This window comes from Mauremys mutica, chromosome 9 (genome assembly GCF_020497125.1).
Source record: "Mauremys mutica isolate MM-2020 ecotype Southern chromosome 9, ASM2049712v1, whole genome shotgun sequence".
NCBI classification, from domain to species: domain Eukaryota; kingdom Metazoa; phylum Chordata; order Testudines; family Geoemydidae; genus Mauremys; species Mauremys mutica.
In genome coordinates, this window is record NC_059080.1 from 23558235 (window position 1) to 23578494 (window position 20260).

Here is a 20260-nt window from a genome sequence, read left to right on the forward strand (position 1 = left end):
ATAGGCAAGAGCTCAGAGGCAGACGAACTCTTGAGAAAGATTCTGATTCTGTGCCAGTGTCACTGGTCATAGAGAACAAGGGAGAAAAACTTTCAGGAAACAATAGGATCTATAATACTGGTTACCCACAAACCTGTCCATTGCCTAAGATAACTAAACCAGATTAGCAGTTAGCTAGCCTCAGTATCAGCAATGTTGAAGTTATTTCTGGCAGTAAGTGTAGGGAAGTACAAGGGAACACAGCAGAGAAACTAAAATGAGCGCCTGCATTTATTTTAGGTAGAACTTGCAAGTTTTTGATCACCGCCACTGTGGAAGGTAGTTTCGATGTTTTTCAAACATCCTGTGGGTTGTTAACTGCTCTTTAACTCTTCACTGGATACGCATGGAGGGCTTTTGGAAAAAGATACTGCAGTGTACTAAAGATCATAAAACTCAGTCAGTCAAATCAGCTGCACTCAGTCAGTCAAAGCCAACTGCCATGCCAAAGTGTGGTTCCTCTCTGAAAAGTGACTGTATAAGTGGCAATTAGTCTAGGCCAAACCCTGCTCATTTAGAGATTTTTTTTGTTCAAATTGCCAGTTCAGCCAAACGACAACCTACTGGGATTCCTTTGATTTCAATTTTTTCTGGGGTACCTCTGAACTGAACTCCCCTTCACGGCTTCTGAGATCTGAACATCAAGCTGGGTCTTATCTGACTGGCACCTCATCAGCAATAACAAAAATTCTGCAGTCAGAATTTAGTTATCAGTTCTGTTGGTGATACACAAGGCAGTACAGAATCCATCTGCCTCCACACAGCAGTATCTCTGCAGGGAAACAATAAGAGAAACAGATTTTACTCAGTAAAGCCAGCAGCCCTGACTTTGAACATGCACAAGACGCTGGTCTCTGTTTGAATAAGATGCCATTTGCACAGTCACTGTTCTGAGCAGAACCACAGTCTAGTTAGTATCTTCTGAATTTAGCGCCTGAACACCACAGCACTCTCACTGCCTGGATTGCTCACTTGCTCGTTCTCAGGATGAATAATGGCCCCTAGTGGCTATTTCCAACTGCAGAAGAGTTTGTAGCATCCAAACAGCAGAAACTATCATGTCTCACTGCACTGCTGCCTATCCTGTGGTGTGGTACCTGCTAATACTTTCCTCTGTAGTCACCACAGTGTTAGCAGGAGCCACTTGTCAGAGAAGTTAAATCATTCATTTAACCTTCCTACTTTCTCTCTCTTTCTTAGATTGCCAGGGAGCTACATCAATTTACATTTGACCTTTTAATTAAATCGCACATGGTCAGTGTGGACTACCCTGAAATGATGGCTGAGATCATCTCCGTCCAGGTTCCCAAGATCTTGTCTGGGAAAGTCAAACCTATCTACTTCCACATGCAGTGATGTCCCGGAGGGAATCTCCTTCCCCTGCCACTCCCTTTCAGCCATCTCCTGCCTGTTCTCTCTGCACTACTATACTGCAGTGCCTTGGGGAGTCCCCTCTAAAGATACTGTATGCTGTGAAGATGTACAGTGCCAAACGACAACCTACTGGGATTCCTTTGATTTCAATTTTTTCTGGGGTACCTCTGAACTGAACTCCCCTTCACGGCTTCTGCGTATGTCTGGATGGCTTTGCATCTCTATAAATGTTGTGGCATGGTGACTTTGTGGCACTTGTTTACACCCTTGTGCTTGTGTATTTTCCACAGTGACATTTAGTGGCACAGTGCCACGGGAAGTTTCAGACTGGGAGAAATTCCTCCATTTGTTTTCTCTTTAAAGCAATCAAGAAGGTTAAACATGCAAGTTGGGAGGGTGGGTTATTTTTCTGACTAACCTGGGGTATTTTCCTTTTTGTCTGCATCATGTCTTCAAGAGGCATGTGAATTAAAAATGCAGTAGTAGTGAGACAGGAAGGGGACAGGGAAAGAGACCAGAGCATGGTGAAATTAGAAAGTCTATTTTAAAATCAGACAGTCCTGTTGCGGGAAAAATCCTTGTTATCGTCTGCTCTGGTCATGCCCGCAGACCCAAATACCACACCGCTCCAGCCGTACGTGCAGACCCATATACCGGGCCACTCTGGCCATACATGCTGACTCATATACCAAACCGCTTTGGTCAAGCGCCCAGACCCATGCACCCATGTGCAATCAGCAGCTTAGAGCAGCATTAAGTATTTACTCACCGAAGAAATGCCCAATTCACAGGAGTATTTGGAGTGTTGTCATGTCAGTAACGAGGACTGGTGAGGATTATGACCTTTGGAACCCCTGAAGATTGCAGAGGGCTAACTTCCATCCAGGACATTTTTCCTGTGGACTGTGAGCCAAACCGGATCTAAGTCTGTCCAAAGACTGTCCAGACATCTAGTAATCACATTCCAGTTTTGAACATTATTTTTCCTCCACACCAGCAAACAAAGAAATTACCCACTGGCATCCATCTCTCACCTGTGCACCACGAGTGCCTGAAGTCTCCTCTCACCTCTGCCTCTAGCCTGCTCCTCTTGGATGTCTGAGGTCTCCACTTGTTTCTGCCCGTCACCGTGGGTGTCTGAAGGCCTAGATTATCCAGTGGTGCTTCTCATTTGCCCTTTACCCGACCGTTTTGCAGATTCTTTCAGAAGCCAACACAGAAAAGAATCCCAGGAGCAAAGCGGTGAGATCTTTGACTCTTTGGGCTCTGTGAGGTCCAGTGACTTTGGGATTATCCCGCTCTTTTGGAAACAGTTGTACGTGGCCTGAGATCAGAGGCAACGCACGTGGGGGAGCATGTGAGGTCATGTGCCCCATCCTCAGATTTGCTGCTTGACTTACATTGAGCATGCTCACATGGACTGAGCATGCTCAGTAACACTGCTGAAGCCGCCTGCCCTCACTCTGCCCCCCGGCAGGCACAGGTCATCTCTGCCTGAGATTCCCAGCTATTTCAGGGAATGGTAAAGAAAGCATTTAAGAGGCCTGTTCTCTTACTTAGGGGTTCCCATGGCTCCCATTAATGTTAGTAATTGATCTCCACCAAGGAAAGAATACACGCCCTCTCAGTGTCCCTAAAATTCCTACATTTTAAAATTAGAACCCAAACAAAGCACAGAGCTAAACCTCATGGAGATGACAGTGTGTCGTCAGACTGCAGCACACTCAGTGAGATGCCAGCTGGAGAACTCTGCCTAACACACATGCTATCATTCAAAACGAGATCAAAGGTTAGTCATCTTTGTTTATTGGCAACTTTCAGGGTCAATATTTCAGAGAGGAATGTGTGTTTCTTCAAGGCAGATTAATGTTGGCTTGAATCATCCCCCTGGCATTCCTAAGGACACATTGGCCCACCTAGGAATTTTATTCAGATTTGTTTTTTTTCTGAGGTTGTACTGCACGTGCAGGATCTGACCCTTCATTCCCTGGTGGCTCTGAGTTCCCTCCTGCACCCTTCCCCTCATCTCGTGAGCCCAACACAGCAACAAGAGCCCTGTTGGCAGGACTGGCTTATGAACCAGATTTTTGAAGAGGTGGATCTGAGTTCATCTTGTGTAATATGGCATCCCACTATGCCCGTGTGATAACAGCAGATTAAATTTGCCATAAGCCTCCTTTATACACTAGGAGAGTCAGAGGTTTAAGCCTGTGGATCCCCACCAGTTTTACTCTCCTCAAGTATGTGGGCCTTTTCCAGCCTAACGCCCTCCCCAACCCCTCCTTCTTCATGCAAAAGAATTGTGGCAATTCTGCTGCTACTGGGGCCTTTCATGGGTTGGAGACCGCCATCAGCCTTAGAGTGAAACAGCAGCTTGTCGAGCTTCATGGTGCTGCACCTGGGGTTCTGTGCAGAGTGCTTGTCGGCACAGAAAGTGACCACAGAGTTTCTCTGATACTTTTCAATCATACTGTAGGGGTTGCATTTAAAAAAAACAAAAACAACAACAACAAAAACCCTTTTCAACCGTTGTGAATGAGTTTTCATCCCCTACGGGGCGTGGCTCTGATCACAGCGTTCCTATGCTCCTCGTGAGTGATAGAATAGTAATAAGCTCTTTTTGATATCAGCCAGTTGGTACTGTGGTATTATGAATATCTTTTCTCTTTAAAGGCTTATAAAAATACTGACATTTTGGTGTGATTGAAAGCAGCTGGTGCAAGGCTCCACTGACTTTGAAAATATACCAGGTTAAAAAGTTCAGTTTACACCAAAGCCTGCTTCTTTGCATTGTGGTTTTTCAGCTAGTTAGCAGATGAATACAATGATCGGCTGGCTTGGCACAGCACAACTCACTCCATAATGAATGAAGGATGTCTGGAGTATGCAGGAAGGCATGTATTTTGCATTTGCTCAAGTCCATGCAAGGGTTTTGCCTTTGTATACTTAGGGAGCTGGGTTGCTTGGTACCATTCTAGAATGTCAATGGCAGGCTGGCCAGAGATCTAAAGTAAATGTACTGCTTGCTACAAACACTCCTGTTTGATGGACAGAACCACGTAGTGGACAAGAGAGGGGGAGAGAGAGGGAGGCCACGGGCTGTGACAGGCACTATACACACAAGTTGCACACATTCTGTAGATGATACGAAATGTGAATCCTTTAGGAAAGGAGCATGTGGCTCACTTGAAGTACATGCCATCCATCCAATACTGTACATCACAACTAAGTTGCGTTTACTGACCTCCCTGCACCAGTAGTTTCTTTGCCAGACCAGCCGTAATGGGAAGTGAGGTTTTTGTTTGGAAGCTGTTCGGTATCACTTCTTGTTTAATCTGAAAGCTGGCTTTGTACGACATTGTTAGAGGAATTACTGAAGAATCCGGTCACAATAGCTAGGATCAGTGACACGTTTATTGGTCTCTGTATTCACCGGGGTTTTTAAACACTGTCGTCTTCAGTTTAGTTTCAGTGGCTGGAAAAAGGCTTGCGAAATGCCAAAGCGCTGACTTTGCGATGTTCTTCTGTACTTTGTTTTTTATTTTCCATTTTTATTTCTACGTGTGCTTAAATAAAACAAAGAGAACCCCACAACCCCCATGATAATGTAGAAATTGTCCTTAATACTACTACACACTTTGCTTAGCTTTTTTGTTTAATGTTACTCCAGGAACTCATGAAGCTATTTGCTTACTTGGCAATGCTTTCCAGAACACGGGTGCAAATAGCTTGCAAGTACCCCTCCAATTACATAGGGCTAAATTCTTCCTTCACATAGAAGAGTTCAATTTCTCCTGGAGTTACAGGCATGAGGAGGCAGAATTCTTCACTTAGCAAGGACCTGGTGACTACACCGTCCTGCATATTGCTAGGGAGTTTCATGCAGTGAGAATAAAAAACATGTAACCCGCAGTCTGATTGGGGAAAAAGAAGAATGGATGAGGTGTTCAGTGTTCAATATTGATCTAACTCCACTCCCATTGAAATCAATGGGAGTTTTACTATTGACTTAAAAAAGAACAAGAGTTAGGCCAATGCTAAAGTGTATTTGAAGATCCCACCCAATATGTGTTTGCTTTGAGCCATATCTGGAGGGTCTAACTCACATTGTACTTAGTGCTTACCCAGGAAAGACTCCCATTGAGTTTGCCTGGGTAAGGGCTGACTAGATTCCCCTCTCATTTACGCTAGTGTAAGCCAAGAATACAGTGCCTAACAAACATTGAAGTCAATGGAGTTATCCCAGTGTAAGATAGAGGGGAATCAGGCCCCAGGAGCTGGATCTCAGGATTTGTCCCCTACTTACTACACACTATAGGAACTCTCTGGTCAGTCACCCTTATGATGAAGTGGCATTTCCCCAGTGAGAGCCCTGCCACTGGGGGTATGTCTATACTTCAGCAGGGGTGTGAATCCCAGCTCAAGGAGACATCCTTGCTCTAGTTCTCATCAAGCCAGAGGCCTACATGCTGGAACGCTACCTCTCCACCCCCCAACCCTACCTCCCCTCCACACCGCACCTGGCTTTTTTGACAAAAGAGCGAACGGGACAAATGCCTCCTTTAGGGGAAAAAAAAGTCTGGGACGGGCTTAAAAAAGGGACTGTCCCAGCCAAAATGGGATGTATGGTCACCCCATTCTGCCACTCATGCTGCCACGGCTACCCTGTTTTAGCACACTAGTGCGAGTATGTCTCCTCACACTGGGAATCGCACCCTAGCTCTAAGAGTAGACATACCCTAAAATGATACTAGTTTTATAAGTAGGTAGGCGCCATGATCCATATGTAAATGAAGGTGACTTACATGGTATTTCTCACCAGTGACGTCAAGTGTTACCTGCCTCCTAGCAGAATAGGAGTGACCCTTCACCACTGCAGGAGCTCTGAACTGATCTACCACACACCCAGCACCTTGTAGCAGATGTCTCCTCAGCCCTTTGTCACATGCAGCTACAGCTTCCAATGTTGTTGTCTCCCTTAATGTTTAAAACTGAAAAGAACAAGAGATATATCATTTTATATTACCAAAGATTTCTATATAAAGTAATGACTTAAAAGGCATTTTTCACAAAGTAGACACTAAGAGAGATTAAATATCGTTCAGAAAATGGGTCCTTAAGTGTGTGCCTGTGTTAGTAGAAGCTTTTATGTACTCTTTTTTTTCTGGTACTATTGACCAGGTTTTGAAAGGTCCATAGTTGTATTGTGTAAATGGAGTATATACTGGCATGCTGTATTCTGGCGCCAGTATTAGTTTGCAGAGGAGCTGTATATTTCAGGGACAATATTTGCACTGGAAGGACAGCAGAGAGAAACCCATGTTGCTCCCCCCTTTGACAGCACAAAACTTCTCTTCAAGCTAAGGCAGAGAGTTGAAACGTGTTGTAAACTGGCATTTGCTTCGTAATCAAATATCAAAGTAGATCTATGGAGTGAGTGAAATATGTGCCTAGAACTGTTCATATAGACCGGTCTCTGCACCTTCACATTTTGGTTCCATTTAAGAACTGTTATTGCCTGTGGGAAGCAAATTAGTAATTGCACCTTGAGCTTATGTGAGAACTGGGCTGGCTCCATTGGCCTCGTGCTCTCACCTAGGAAGCCGTGACCTTGGCACGCTACCTTGCAGGCCACAGGGCGAGAGGTTGTGGAACCTTCCAAAGTGTGGGGATGTGGGTGGCCTTTGGAGACAGTGCGCCATGTCATGTCCTACATTTTACTAGCCCAGAGCTGAGGCACATGCAGATTATTGCTGCAAACTCTTTGGACACTAGCTTCCCAGTTGCAGGGTGTCTCATTTTAGTTGCATTTTCTGTGGCGGACTAATTGACATCTGGAAAAGGGGCCTTAAAATCCAACCCCTCCACCCCACCAATCAGGCTAGCTCCATCTGTGCACTAGTCACTGCCTTGGGGAAGTGAGGAGGAACCTCCCTTTTAAATGGACTGCGGGGAGCCTGGATTTAGATGCCTAGGACCCGTAGCTGTATCATGCACAGAACCACAGGAGCCGTATGCTGAGTGGCTCTCCTTGCTGGCTGTTTTGTGTTAAAACACTGGGTTTGGGAGATGGTCTGGAAAGTTGATGGCAAATTAATTTTTTTTTGTTAACATGTCTGTAATTAAAAGTGCTGTATATAGATGATATTTTCCTTTTTTAATAAGGCTAAAAGCTCACTGCTGGGGCGGTCTCTCACCCCACAGCTATTTGTGTGAAAGCTAGAAAGAATGTCATTATGGTCACTCATCTTACTACATCTGAACCAGATCATGAGGCAAACAGCTATAGTTCTGTGGGGCTCCCGAAAGGAAAAGCGTGGCAGCCCACAGATTGATCAGACGGGTTTTTCAGGTAGAATAATGCAGCTAGTTCACTAGATCTGTTTCTACATTATGAGATTCAAAAGTGATAGCTAGGCTTTGGGCATCTGAGGCATATCATTCAAGCAGCCCTCTGCCCAGTCGCAGTATGGCCCTTCTACTGTTTTTGTTAACGCTTTCTTGTCCTTGCAAGGTTTGCAATCATGTAAAATGTATAATCGTCTTTAATTACATATGCAGAATTGTGGCTTTCTTTCAGACAATCCACTTTAAAAAATGGTATCCTGGTGCCCCAAAACGGACAGCTACTAAGAGCTAAATTCTGTTCCTGTGGAAGCCAAGTGGGAATTCTGCCATTAATATTAACGGAGCCAAGATTTGGCCCTAAATGTATTAATAAGAAAAACCGAGACCCACAATGTTAACTGTCATTGAGGCTTAACATTAACTGACATCCGGCTGCTTCAGTCCACAAAGATGTGGCTGAAAATGCTTCCCCAACAGGGATCAGTGAGTAAGAAATTACCATGCTAGTGTGAACTTCATTTATTTTTGCTTGTAATGAATCAAAAAGAAGCATTCCTGCTACTAAGGAAAAAACAACCAACTGACCCTAGTACAGGGGGAAATAAAAACAGAAACATTCATTTTGCTTTTGACTTCTTTAGTCCATGCTCGAGTTCAGTGTGTGCACCCAGCCGATGCTAGACAGCAGGACAAACTTCATGCAGTAGCATTCAGCTCTCTTTTTGTAACCTTGGAATCTATTGTTGCTCTGAGTTTAATAAAAGGCAGAACCTTGTTTGTTGGAAAATCAGTGTATGTGTGTGTTTGTCATTTGTTTATTTCAGACATGAGTTTGGAAAATGTCATCCGGTAAGAAAAATATTTGCTAGTGGGCCTGCCAAAGTAAGTAAATAAATAAATGAATAATTGGCCCGTTTCCTAGTGTCAAAGTTGTATGCTTGGGTTATTTGTAACAAAAGCTGACTGTGGAAAATTGTCTGATAGTCCCTTATCTTGATTGTTAATTCATTTATACATAAAATAATTAATCTTTTCATCTCAGCCTCTGGATTGTTTAAAAATTGGCTTTTATTTTATTATATTTATTGGAGTCAGTGTCCTCCTTTTCTCTCTGTTTCTGTTGTTAATATTTACCAGCAACTGTAAAGCCAGTCTGCTCTGACTTCATTATAAAATTGACAACTTGACCTGTGATCTCCAAGTAAGACAAAATGCCGTGTTTCTTCGTTCAAGGCATGGACGGGCATTTTGCTACAATTTAGTCAACCTTCTATTGGCCAGACTGAAGTGGTCAAAAACAAAACCACAAGTAACAAAATGTTTAATGTGGAATGGTGTGGTAATTACATATGTACTCATGCCCTGAAAACTGAAATCAAAATGTACACATGGCTTTTAACAATACAAAAAAATAAAAGGCTGCGAACATGGAGCCGTGGGATCGCATTGGTTTAGTCCTCTCTGGAGCGTCTAGTTCCAAACCTTCGCTTGAGTCACAGCTGAAAATGAGTTGGTTAGTTTCAACTTTTGGCTGCAATTGCTATACTTGAGTAAAGCCCAAGATCCAAGTAGCAGCAGGAGTGCTGGCAGAGCGGTGCGGGGAATGCAAGAGCAATACGGGCTGCAGTTAGAGTTGAGGTGCATTGGGGGACCTTGGACTAGAACAGCAGCAGGGCAGGGCATGGCAAGGCAGCAGGGCAGGCCTGAAGTCAATTGACCCAGCTTTCAGGGAGCCCAGAAATTGGGCGGCTAAGGGGTGCTGCAAGTCAGATGAGGGGCATTGGCAGAGCTGGGAGCAGGGCCGGCTCCAGGTTTTTTGCCGCCTCAGGCAAAAAAATAAAAATAAAAAATAAATTAAAAAGGGTGGCCGGAGTGCTGCTGCCAAAGCAAACAAACAAACAAAAAAGCCGGAGTGCCGCCCCTTGAAAAGTGCCGCCCCAAGCACATGCTTGGAACGCTGGTGCCTAGGGCCGGCCCTGGCTGGGAGGGGAGTGCTTGACTGGGGGAGCTGGGTGTGCAATGCACTGGAGGAGCTATAGAGATGAAGCTTGCATCAGGCTTGCCCATATAACACCAGACTGTAGGCCACTGTTCCCAGGCTTCCATTCCCATAGCGAAATTCATGCCCCCAACCACTGCCAAGTCAAACCTTTACCAAAAAGCAGCAATTTGTTCCTAAATTTTGAACTTGTGTCAAATGACCATGATGGACATGCTGCCTCTCACCAGTCCACAGCTCCTCCTCAGGTGCATAATGGGGCATCCCCCTCCCACTCCCTACAGCCAGCCCCAGCTGGCCCAGTCTTGGTAGGAGCTCAACCACTTGGCCAGGAAAAAATGGAGCCATGCAGGGCAGTAGCCCACTCAGCACATGCCCTGACAGGGCCTAAGGCTCCGTGGGGCACTGAGGCCTTGCTGAGCCTGTGAAGCCTGAGATGAGACTGCCCAGGGGAGTCTCCTAAGACTGCATTTCCCACCTTCACATTGTTTTCCCTCTCGTTCTGTGGCCACTCCCCCCCCACACACACACACACACTTAGCAGCACAAATGTGCTTTTTACAACCCATATGGAAAAAGCAACTATATTAATCAAAAGTTACACATTTCTGGGTACAACATAGAGTGTCACTCAGGAATTTCCTTGGAACGGTTAATGTATTAGCCTTAGTGAAGTGTCTATCCACACTGCAGCAGCTTTCAAATTTTATTTCATGATGGTTAAACCACAGAGACACTAAAACTCTTTTATTTTTTTTAAAAGAGAAAAAATACCACATCTACAAACAATGCATCCCAGGATATTATGTTTGGGGGGAACCCCACCTTTTGCTGCTGCAGTTAACATCCGCCACACATCTCTCACCTGGTAGTGTGCCAGCCTCACAAAGCTTTTGAGCTTCCACTGGATTATCACCTCCAAGTCCAAACTATCTGAACCACTTGGATTTACAAATGTGGGCTGGAACATTCACAATCAATAGTTGTTGAGAGAGTAAGAGCAATTTCCATTAATTCCTGACTCCAGTCCAGCAGGAAATACCACAAGAACTGCCTCTCTCATGACGTTTTTGGCCTTTCCAATCCTGGCTGCAGAATCAGGGCTCACAAAGGCTGCTGATGCGAAAGTACAACGAATGTTATCAAATGCAGATAAGCTTTCTTGAACATTTGCAAAAGTTTGGGTTTGATCAAATGTGCAAGCCGCTCCTTATTTTAGCTGAACTGGTTTGTCTTTAGTCTCATCTCACCATAAGTACGGTACAACATTGCTGTTTCCTCCCCATCAGTATAAATGGCTCTTTCCTTTTCCCTTAACTAGAGAAAAATTACACACAAATCATACCTGAATTGCTGATACACCAATGCAATATTTCTGACCACCTACTTGCCAAGAACAAGGAACCCTCTCTCTTGGGGCATCATGGGACAACCACATGTGTAAGCGGGGGAATGGTCCCACTACTGTGGGGAACTTTCTGGCTTATACCCTACCCCGGTGAAATGGGCTAGTGGAAGGTTCTGAGTCCTCACTCCCACTCCCTTTACTCAGAGGCCTCCCTGCCCTCGAAGACGCCCCTTCCACTCTCCTGTGTGGCAGAGTCTGTGTAACCCCAACAAGACTGAGCCCAGGATTCCTGGGGCGCTTGATCCCCAACCTTGTTGTGGTCACTTAGGCCAGGGAATAGGGTGTCCCCACTCCGGGATGCTTCCCTGACCCACTGATCCAGTGCCATAACAAGGGCGTGGCGAGTGAGGCACTTGCCTCAGGCATGCAAAGCGGAGGGGCGCAGCTCTACCACCCAAGCGGGGCGGAGAAAAAAAACCAAAAACACGATCAGCGGCGCTTCAGCAGCAGCTCTACCACCACCGCTTCTTCAGCGGCAATTCTGCCGCGGGACCCTCAGTCCCTCTTGGAGGGAAGGACCTGCCGCCGAATTGCGGCAGCCGCTTCATTCATTCTTCGGCGGCAATTCAGCAGCGGCAGCAATTCAGCGGCGGGTCCTTCCCTCCAAGAGGACTGAGGGACCTGCCGCCGAATTGCCGCTGAAGAGCCTGGAGCCGGCCCTTGCCTTGGGTGCAAAAATACCTTGTTACGGCTCTGCACTGATCATTACAGTAACTCCTCACTTAAAGTTGTCCCAGTTAACATTGTTTCATTGTTATGTTGCCTATCAATTAGGGAACATGCTCGTTTAAAGTTGCGCAATGCTCCCTTCTAACGTTGGTTGGCAGCCGCCTGCTTTGTCCACGGCTTGCAGGAAGAGCAGCCCGTTGCAGCTAGCTGGTGGGGGTTTGGAACCAGGGTAGAGCAGCAGCCCCCCATCAGCTCCCCGCTCCTCTAAGTTCCTGTGCAGCAGCTGCCCAGCAGGCTACCAATTGCAGCTGTCCCTCCCCCCCACTGCCATGTGCTGCTCCTGCCCTCTGCCTTGGAGCTGCTCCCTGAGACTCCTGCTTGCTGGGAGGGGAGGGAGGGGAAGAAAGAGGGGGGGCTAATGTCAGGGTGTCCCGCTCCCCCCTGCTCCTGCACCCCACTTACCCCATCTTCCATAGAGCAGGGCTCAGGACGGAGGGAGCTTGCAGCAGCTGCAGTCTCAGCGAGCTGATCTAATTAACAAGGAAGTGTCCTCAAAGGGGAAATGCGCATATCTCCCTCCATTCCTGCTGCCTTGTAGAGTGAGAGAGTTAACCCTTGAGGGCTCAGCCAATTGCTAGTTCATTATTTAGCAGTAAGGGAAATATCCCACCCTCTGACTCCTCCACCTCAACCAAGCTTCACAATCATCATCACTGTGTACCAGTATTAAATTGTTTGTTTAAAACTTATACTCTGTGTGTGTATATATAATATAGTCTTTTGTCTGGTGAAAAAAAATTCCCTGGAACCTAACCCCTCATTTACATTAATTCTTATGGGGAAATTGGATTCGCTTAACATCATTTTGCTTAAAGTTGCATTTTTCAGGAACGTAACTACAACGTTGTGTGAGGAGTTACTGTACATACAGTTCAAAGTAAATACAGTTTATTAAACAGCAATCAATCGTACAAAAATAAGAAAAAATGAAAAAGGTGAAAGGAAAACACATCACCCCGCTCTGTGGCACGGGGACATCATGACCAGTGTCTCTGGAATGTGAGGGAAGTTCAGTCTGTTCCTCACAAGTCCCAGGCCTCTTCTCAGGCCCTGGCAGTGCTGCAGGGATGCTGCGGGTCAGACACTTGCTCTGGTGGTGGCCACTTGCTCTCAGGCTTTAGGTGGCAGGACCCTTCTTCCCAGCGTTGCCCCCGCCCCATCGGGATTACAATCCTCCTCCAAGTCTGGGCTGCAAGGTGTCTCGGCTGGGGGCACCTCCCTGTGCTGGTACTGCTTCCCAGAGTCCCCCTCCCTCTCCTCAGCTGCTCACCGCACCTGGCTGCAGACTGCTCCAGCACCAGCTCCAGCCCCACCACTCTGTCTCAGCCCCAGCTCCACCACTTTGCCTTAGCATGGCTGCTGCTCTGCCTCCAGCTCCCTGGGCTGCTATTTTGGCCCACCTGGCTCTGGTTGCTGCAGCTCCGCTCCCAGCACAGGTCTGCTCTCTGAGCTGCTTCTGTGACTCTGATCCCAGCACTGACCTGCTTCCTGGGCTGCTTTTCTGGCCCCTCTGCTGGCACAGCTCTGCTCCCCAGCTCAGCTTGGGCCCCTGCTTTCTCCTTAGCTCTGCCCCACTCTGTCTGACACAGGCAATTCCAGCTCACACGGAGGATGGGACCCTCCCTGGCCTCCTGACTCCCTGATTAACCTGCCTGCCCTGTCAATCAGGCTGACCTGGCTCATTGGCCTCTCCCCATTGTTCCTGGGGACTGTCAGTCTCAGGGTTCTGATTTCCCATTGACCCTTCCCCTTTCTTTTGGTACTGGGAGATAGCTAACCAAAACACTCTCACTGAGTTTTAGTAAGGGGACAACAGTCCCCTTACATTTGTATCCTTCCATGCATGGTTACATTGCAAAGCCAGGATTTGTTCTTTGTTAAAAGATTCCTGTGTGATTCCAGAACTACTGACTTATGAAATCCTATCCTTTTTTATTTGAGTAGGGGGCAGATGTCTCCAAACACTGTCCCATTTCCTGTTCAGAAGCTTTAAAGAGAAAATGATTACACCAAATAATCAATTTCAGAAATAATTCCCCCCCCCCCAAAAACCAGCAGCAGAACTGATGGGATGCAATTACTGCATATTTGGCAGGCACAATCTCCCATATTAATCATTACAAGACTGTCCAGCTCCCCGCTCTTACATTGAATATGGAATGCAGGGACTCTGGATCGAGGCTGTAGGTCCCAAATTTGGCCTACCTTTTATTTTTCCTGTATGGGTTTGAAAAAGCCATGCAATTGTTTATAGGCTGCTCTTTTTTGGTTTTGTATTTTTAAATCAAAGCCAGGAGGCTCTGTTCTGATCCAACCTACAATGACCAACCAATGTGTAGCTTGATACTCTCAAGCAACCCTACAATAACAAGTGGCTTTGTTTGTTAAATTCACACAAGCATTTTCCCTGTCCAGGGAGGAATGGAGACGGTTTAATATGTGATATACGCCATCCACATCACTTAATGCATCTCTGAAAGTGCTCAGATACTAGGGTAATAGGAATACAATCCAAGTGCTTGCAGGCATCCCTTGAATAACAAACCAATATGTATGTGTACGGTGCCTCTGAAACAGTGCTAAGTTTTATCTTTCGCAGAAGTTACTGTAAAAAATAAATATAGAAAAAGAAATATTATGACACAGGCTTTTTTTTAAATATAAAAACTTGGAAGTAGTTTCAGAAAGACAGCTTGCCTGCTTTTTTGCTCTCTTAAGTACGCTGCAAGATACATTTCCCAATTCTCACTACAATTTACAAGCCACACAGCCTGTGTTTTAAACCTAATGGAAGGAGCCAAAATCAACATTGAAAACAATCAAGCAAGTACTAAGGAGCAGGAGGTTATACTCCCTCAAACCACAATGTGCGGCCTGGACCTTGTTTGGGAGAGGACAGCAACCTCCTGGAGCTTGCAGTTCTGTCCTATCTTGACAAGGGCTGTGTGAAATCTCTGCCTTTCTTCTAGCTCTCCCCAGACTTCAAGGTGTTGTTTTTAGCCAACTCCAAGATGTTCCATGTCAGCACAAGAGAACCGAAGAACAAATCTGTGCATCATCTCTGTTATTATTGGTCCTCTGGGGACTATGGGTTACTTTTCTTTGAAGTCTCTGTCATGACTGCTGTGGTCCTGCTGTCCATGCAAGTTGGAAACAATCAGATGTCAGATTCTCCAGGGTTCAGGAGAGCCAAAACAAATGCTGAGAAATATCTTCAGAGGCCACTGTGAGCAACACAGGGATAGAGATTACTGCAGAACCAAAAAGCAGTTTTCAGAGGGAGAAAGTTTCAAGTCGATTGGGCCCAAATCTGAGCATTCTGTAAATAATTTCCAGACTTTGCTCCTCATATCTGCTAATTATTAGAGAAAAACAAGTCTCCTAATTATTAGCACAGCAACCTATGTTAGTCCTGAGCTTTCATCCCCCTCTGCCTGCCTTCTGATCTTTGATCCTGCCGTGAATTTGTGGTTTCTGCAAGCAGTTCCATGGCAACAGACTGCAGTGTCATAAACGGGATCAGAGCCTCAGGCCTGGTCTACACTAGGGGGCGGGGTCGATGTAAGATACGCAACTTCAGCTACATGAATAGCATAGCTGAAGTCGAAGTATCTTATTTCGACTTACCTCCCGTCCTCATGGTGTGGGATCAACGGCCGCTGCTCCCCCTGTTGACTCCACTGCCGCCGCTCACTCTGGTGGAGTTCTGGAGTCGACAGGAGCGCGTTCGGGGATCGATATATCGCATCTAGATAGAACGCGATATATCAATCCCCGATAAACTGATCGCTACCCACCGATCCGGCAGGTAGTGTAGACATACCCTCAGAGCAGTATCCTGCTGAAGGATAGGCTACACTGGGTAGGAATGAAGCTCTCAAATAAGGTCTGCCCTCTGCAGAGGGAAGTGAGACCCCATTAAAGCCAAGTGCTTTGTTTTTTGCAAATGTTATTGTCTTCACGTTTGCCCTGGAGGGAAATCCCACTTTGTGCCAAACAGGACCCAGATGATATAGAAATAGGCAAAATTGTTTGAGCAATAGCAATTTCGCATTGCCAATCTGTATATTTTCCTATTCCATTCCACTGTGTATTATGGAGCAAATTCAGCTCTGTAACTCTGTGGAGGGCAGTGGAGACATGGGAAGAACCACCTTGGCAGATCAGACCCATGGCTGATCTGTTCTTGTATTCAGTGTCCAACAGAGACCAATATTACTAGCTACCTCAGTAGAATTTACACAAAAAAATATATCCATGATGGACAATTATGCACAAAGTGCTTTACAGGAGTCAGCAAGCTAAGTGAGGTGTTGCCTGACCTAGCCAGTAGGAAATGCTGAGGCAGCCCCAATAGGGTGGGCCCCACCCCTTAGGCAACTAGGCACCTGACTGCACAGGGAGGCACCTCCCTCTGCGTGGCATTCTCAACAGTGGCTCTCTCCTGGAGTTTGCAGCCTAAGACAGGCCAGCCTTCATGACAAACCAGAGAGTGAGAGATCCTCCCACCCCGAGCAGGCAATAGCCCAGTGCTAGGGCACTTTCCTGGAGTGTGTCAGAGCTGGGTTCAAGTACCAACTCCAAACTAGACAGAGCAGGGATTCAAACATGGTCCTCCCCAATGCCAAGGGAGCGCTCTGGGCTCTTTGGTATAACAACACACACCAGCCAGCCCCACCTCGCTCCCTCCTGGCTGTCTTTTAGGGCCCAGCCTGATAGGCATGCTCTGAGCACACCTACACCAGGATAGGGCCCTGCAAGCAGGATCGATGGGAAACTCCTAGCCTAAGAATTCTGCAGGGGCTTAGCCACTACCTAGGGCAACGGAGCAGCTTGGCAACATCAGGATTCAGTAGTTTTGCATATCTCCAGGGTGGAAACATAGAGTTATGCAGCAGCTGAGTGGGGGGATTTGAGGATCTCAGTGGCACCTAAACATTGCACTAACACACCTAATGTGGCAGTTAGGCACCTAGGTCCCTTTGTGGATCTAGTCAGCCTTATTGAAAGCCATCAGGGGACTGACGCCCCTTGAGTTCAGTGGCTTCGGATCATGCCATAGGCTGGCCATGGTGGAGGGTACGTCCTAACCTCTAAGGGAGCAGCTTAGGGCCTGAAGTCTGAAGGTTGATAGCACTTTATAAAGGTTTACCCCCATTAGAGCAGCGGAGCAGCCTTTTAAAAAAAATCATTAAGACTGGCTGAGGCCACTCTGTGAATTGGGCCCTGAACTCCCTCCTTGAGCCATCAGACACCACAGACTGAGTGTGTGTCTGGGGGGTGGGGGATGGTTCTAGCCCCCTGAAAATGCAAGGCCAGAAGTAGTTATCTCCAAGATAATGTGGACTATAAAGAGAAGAGTGAGACTTGTGCCTTCTCTGGGAACTCCACACACCACTTCAGTCAGCCCCAGTTTGGCTCAGAGCTTCAAAGTCACTTGCCAATATCTGTCATCAAAGCAGCCTGCCCGGGGCTCATAAACTCGACAATCTTTGCAGCTCATAAAATGATAATAACTAACTAACGTACAGTCCATGAGTACTTTTCCTGCAACGCTTCCAGGTGCTGCACACATTCACAGAGACAGCTGCTTAGTACAAATTCCAGCTTTATCCAGATTTTGGATTCCAATAATCGCCGCAAAGTGTATCATGCACAATCAGATGGCATCAGAAATATCCCAGCTGAGAAATAGCCAACAGTCCCTGCACCCTCTGTAGATTCATCCCATGCGCATGGCTCCAGTCCAGCAGTATAACTACAGTCCATTCAGGCTGAACTCCAATGTGAGAGTGATCAGGGATCATCCCAGGGAAAAATCATCCACTTCTGAAGTGTCCCCAGATAAATGAGGCAAACTGAGAGATCCCTCTCCCCAGCCAATACCAGCATGAATTCAGTCAGTGAGTCTGCAGTCCTGGGAAATTCCTACCCCACATAAGACAAGCCCATCACCCCCTCTCCCCCGAATAGGCACTAGCTTCTCTGGACAGCAAATGTTTATAAAATGAGATAGTTACAGGCACATCTGCAACTGACGTTTCTGTTTTGAGGAGTAAGTGGATTTGAGGTGCCCCCTTGTCTGATAGGTGCAGGTCATTTTGGCTAAGTAGCTGTGATAGTGTTCGTGATAGACAGGAAAAGTAGTTACAAGCAAAGCAGTGGTTTCCAGATAGTATTTCACATATGCACACTTGGACATGCACAAATAAAATTTGAGTGTCACCAAATCTTTGTGCAAGTGAAGTTTTGTTGCTTTGGATGCTCCAGGAGCATGGATATTGGCCTGTAGTTAACATTCATTTACTCGCAAAACTAAATTTGTTCTGAGTGGCAGCAGAAATAATTTATAAAGGTTAGGTCATCCAGTCAAGGAATAGAAAGCCCATGTGACTGAGGTGACCAACCTATCACGCAGCTTGAATGTCAAATCTATCACACAGTTCAACATGTGACTATTGAATACTTAAAGGGAAGAGTCACAGTGAACAGTCTGGAACCTCCCAGGGACTGGAAGGTGATTGCACAAGTATGTATGTCAAACAATTTCCAGTGGTGAACAGATTGATAAGAACTTGTGACCAGGAAAATGGGTTAAATTCCCCCAAATAAATTGCCTGTTGCAAACTGTTCACCCAGGTTCAGTTCAGAAGTTCCTCCAGTTTGCTGAAGGAAGTGGTCAGAGTTCCTTTCAAGACAAACTGAAGTCATTCCAATACATCCTCTGGAAATCTGGGCCCAACCCTGGGAAGGTGTTGTGTACCTGCAAGTCCAGTTGACTTCTTTTACAGTGCATGGTGTGTGTTCAGCATTTTCCAAGATTAGGCCTCCTATGGCACAATGCTCAAAATGTGCTGATGGATGCCAAGATAATGTTCTACTTAGAATCCTGCTTCTACATCATAGATTTTCAACAAGTTAAGTTTTCAGCAGCTGTATTAGCCAGAGGAAATTAAACAAGTTAAACTTAAAACTTTGATCCTTTTAAAGTTCTTGCCACACACACCTCTAGACTCCTGGCTGGCTCGCCAACTGTTGACCTGAATTTATGGACTAGTTTATTATGGCTTGCCACTGATCTGATCAGAAGATATTTTAGGTTCTTGTCCCAAGTCAGGCTACAGAGATAGAGAACACAGAGAGTTCAATATCATGACAGGACTCTCGGGGTGTATGGCAAGGACATTGTACTGAGAACAATACCAACTTGTTAAGATCTTTATTAAAACGAATGAAAGAAGAATAAATATTACAAAACACAGAGTGGATGTGTGGAAACAGGTTCCATATTACTTTCCATCTCTCGGGGTGTAGGCAGGATATCATAATGATTTACCTCCTGATATCTCTCTACCATAGGCATTATGGATACATATTCACCAGCCTCGATGTCTGTTGGCTGTACAGGCAATTGCTCTTTTTTCTTTAACTTCTTCCCAGGCAGCATCTATGACCCCTGGTGGTAACATTTCTATTCTAAAAGACAACTTAAGGTAGCATATTCACACCCTTCCCTGAAGACCTGATAGTAGAAGACAGAGGACCAGCCTCATCTCTCGCATGCCCGATGAATTTGATGGTCCAGGCTTCCCAAGTTGGTAGGTATTAGGTTTGAGAGTTGAGTGCCAAGCTGTCTTGAAAAGCTGAGCTGATAGCTTGATAGAAGATAGGAAAAAGTGACTCTCCTGTGTGGTTGTTTGCCTTTTTATAGGGTCCCAGTACTGCCCACTGCCAGAATCTAGGCCCAACCCACCACGCACAAGTCTTATTTCCTCACCCACATAAATCTTTGGGTACACTTACTCTATAGGTTAACATATTATGACATATACTCATATGTATTAGTATCGATTATCTCATTCCTGAAACCGTTACCCTTGGCCTAACTCATGACTTCCATGTCCTGCGGGGTGCCCTGTGGTTACCGGTCTGCTCCAGACCTAAGGTAAACAGATTTGGTTCTTTGTTCGGTTCCTCATTCAGTTCCCCAAAGTAAAGGGGGGTGACCGGCAAGCCATTTACCTAAGCCAAAGGTTGCAAACACTCATACTAACTAGCTCTAGCTAATCATACTAGATACAGGCCTGTAGATTACTTGCATTTACAGCCAACTATTATGGATAACTCTTATGAATACCATAAACTGGCATTCAACATAAACAAAACCTAAGAAAATACTATGATTCACTAATAATAAGATATGATAACAAAACAACATAAATCAAACCAAAAGAAAACATATTGTGCAATATAGCAAGCTAGCAAACTGGCCTTATGCACTACATCCTGCAATGAACGTGTGGATACACCTACTAAACAGTCTCTAAACTTAGGCCAATAACTACCCCCCTCCCACACACACA

At 45.8% G+C, this 20260-nt stretch overlaps 1 protein-coding gene across 1 annotated transcript in view; it reads left to right on the forward strand.

Moving 5' to 3' along the window:
- AR (androgen receptor) overlaps positions 1-8842 on the forward strand; it is a 109218-nt gene extending 100376 nt beyond the window's left edge. The window contains exon 8 of the mRNA XM_045030278.1: positions 1240-8842. Within this exon, the coding sequence (XP_044886213.1) occupies positions 1240-1395 (156 nt within the window). The 3' untranslated portion in view covers positions 1396-8842. The remainder of the gene's footprint in view (positions 1-1239) is intronic.
- The last annotated feature ends 11418 nt before the right edge of the window (positions 8843-20260 follow it).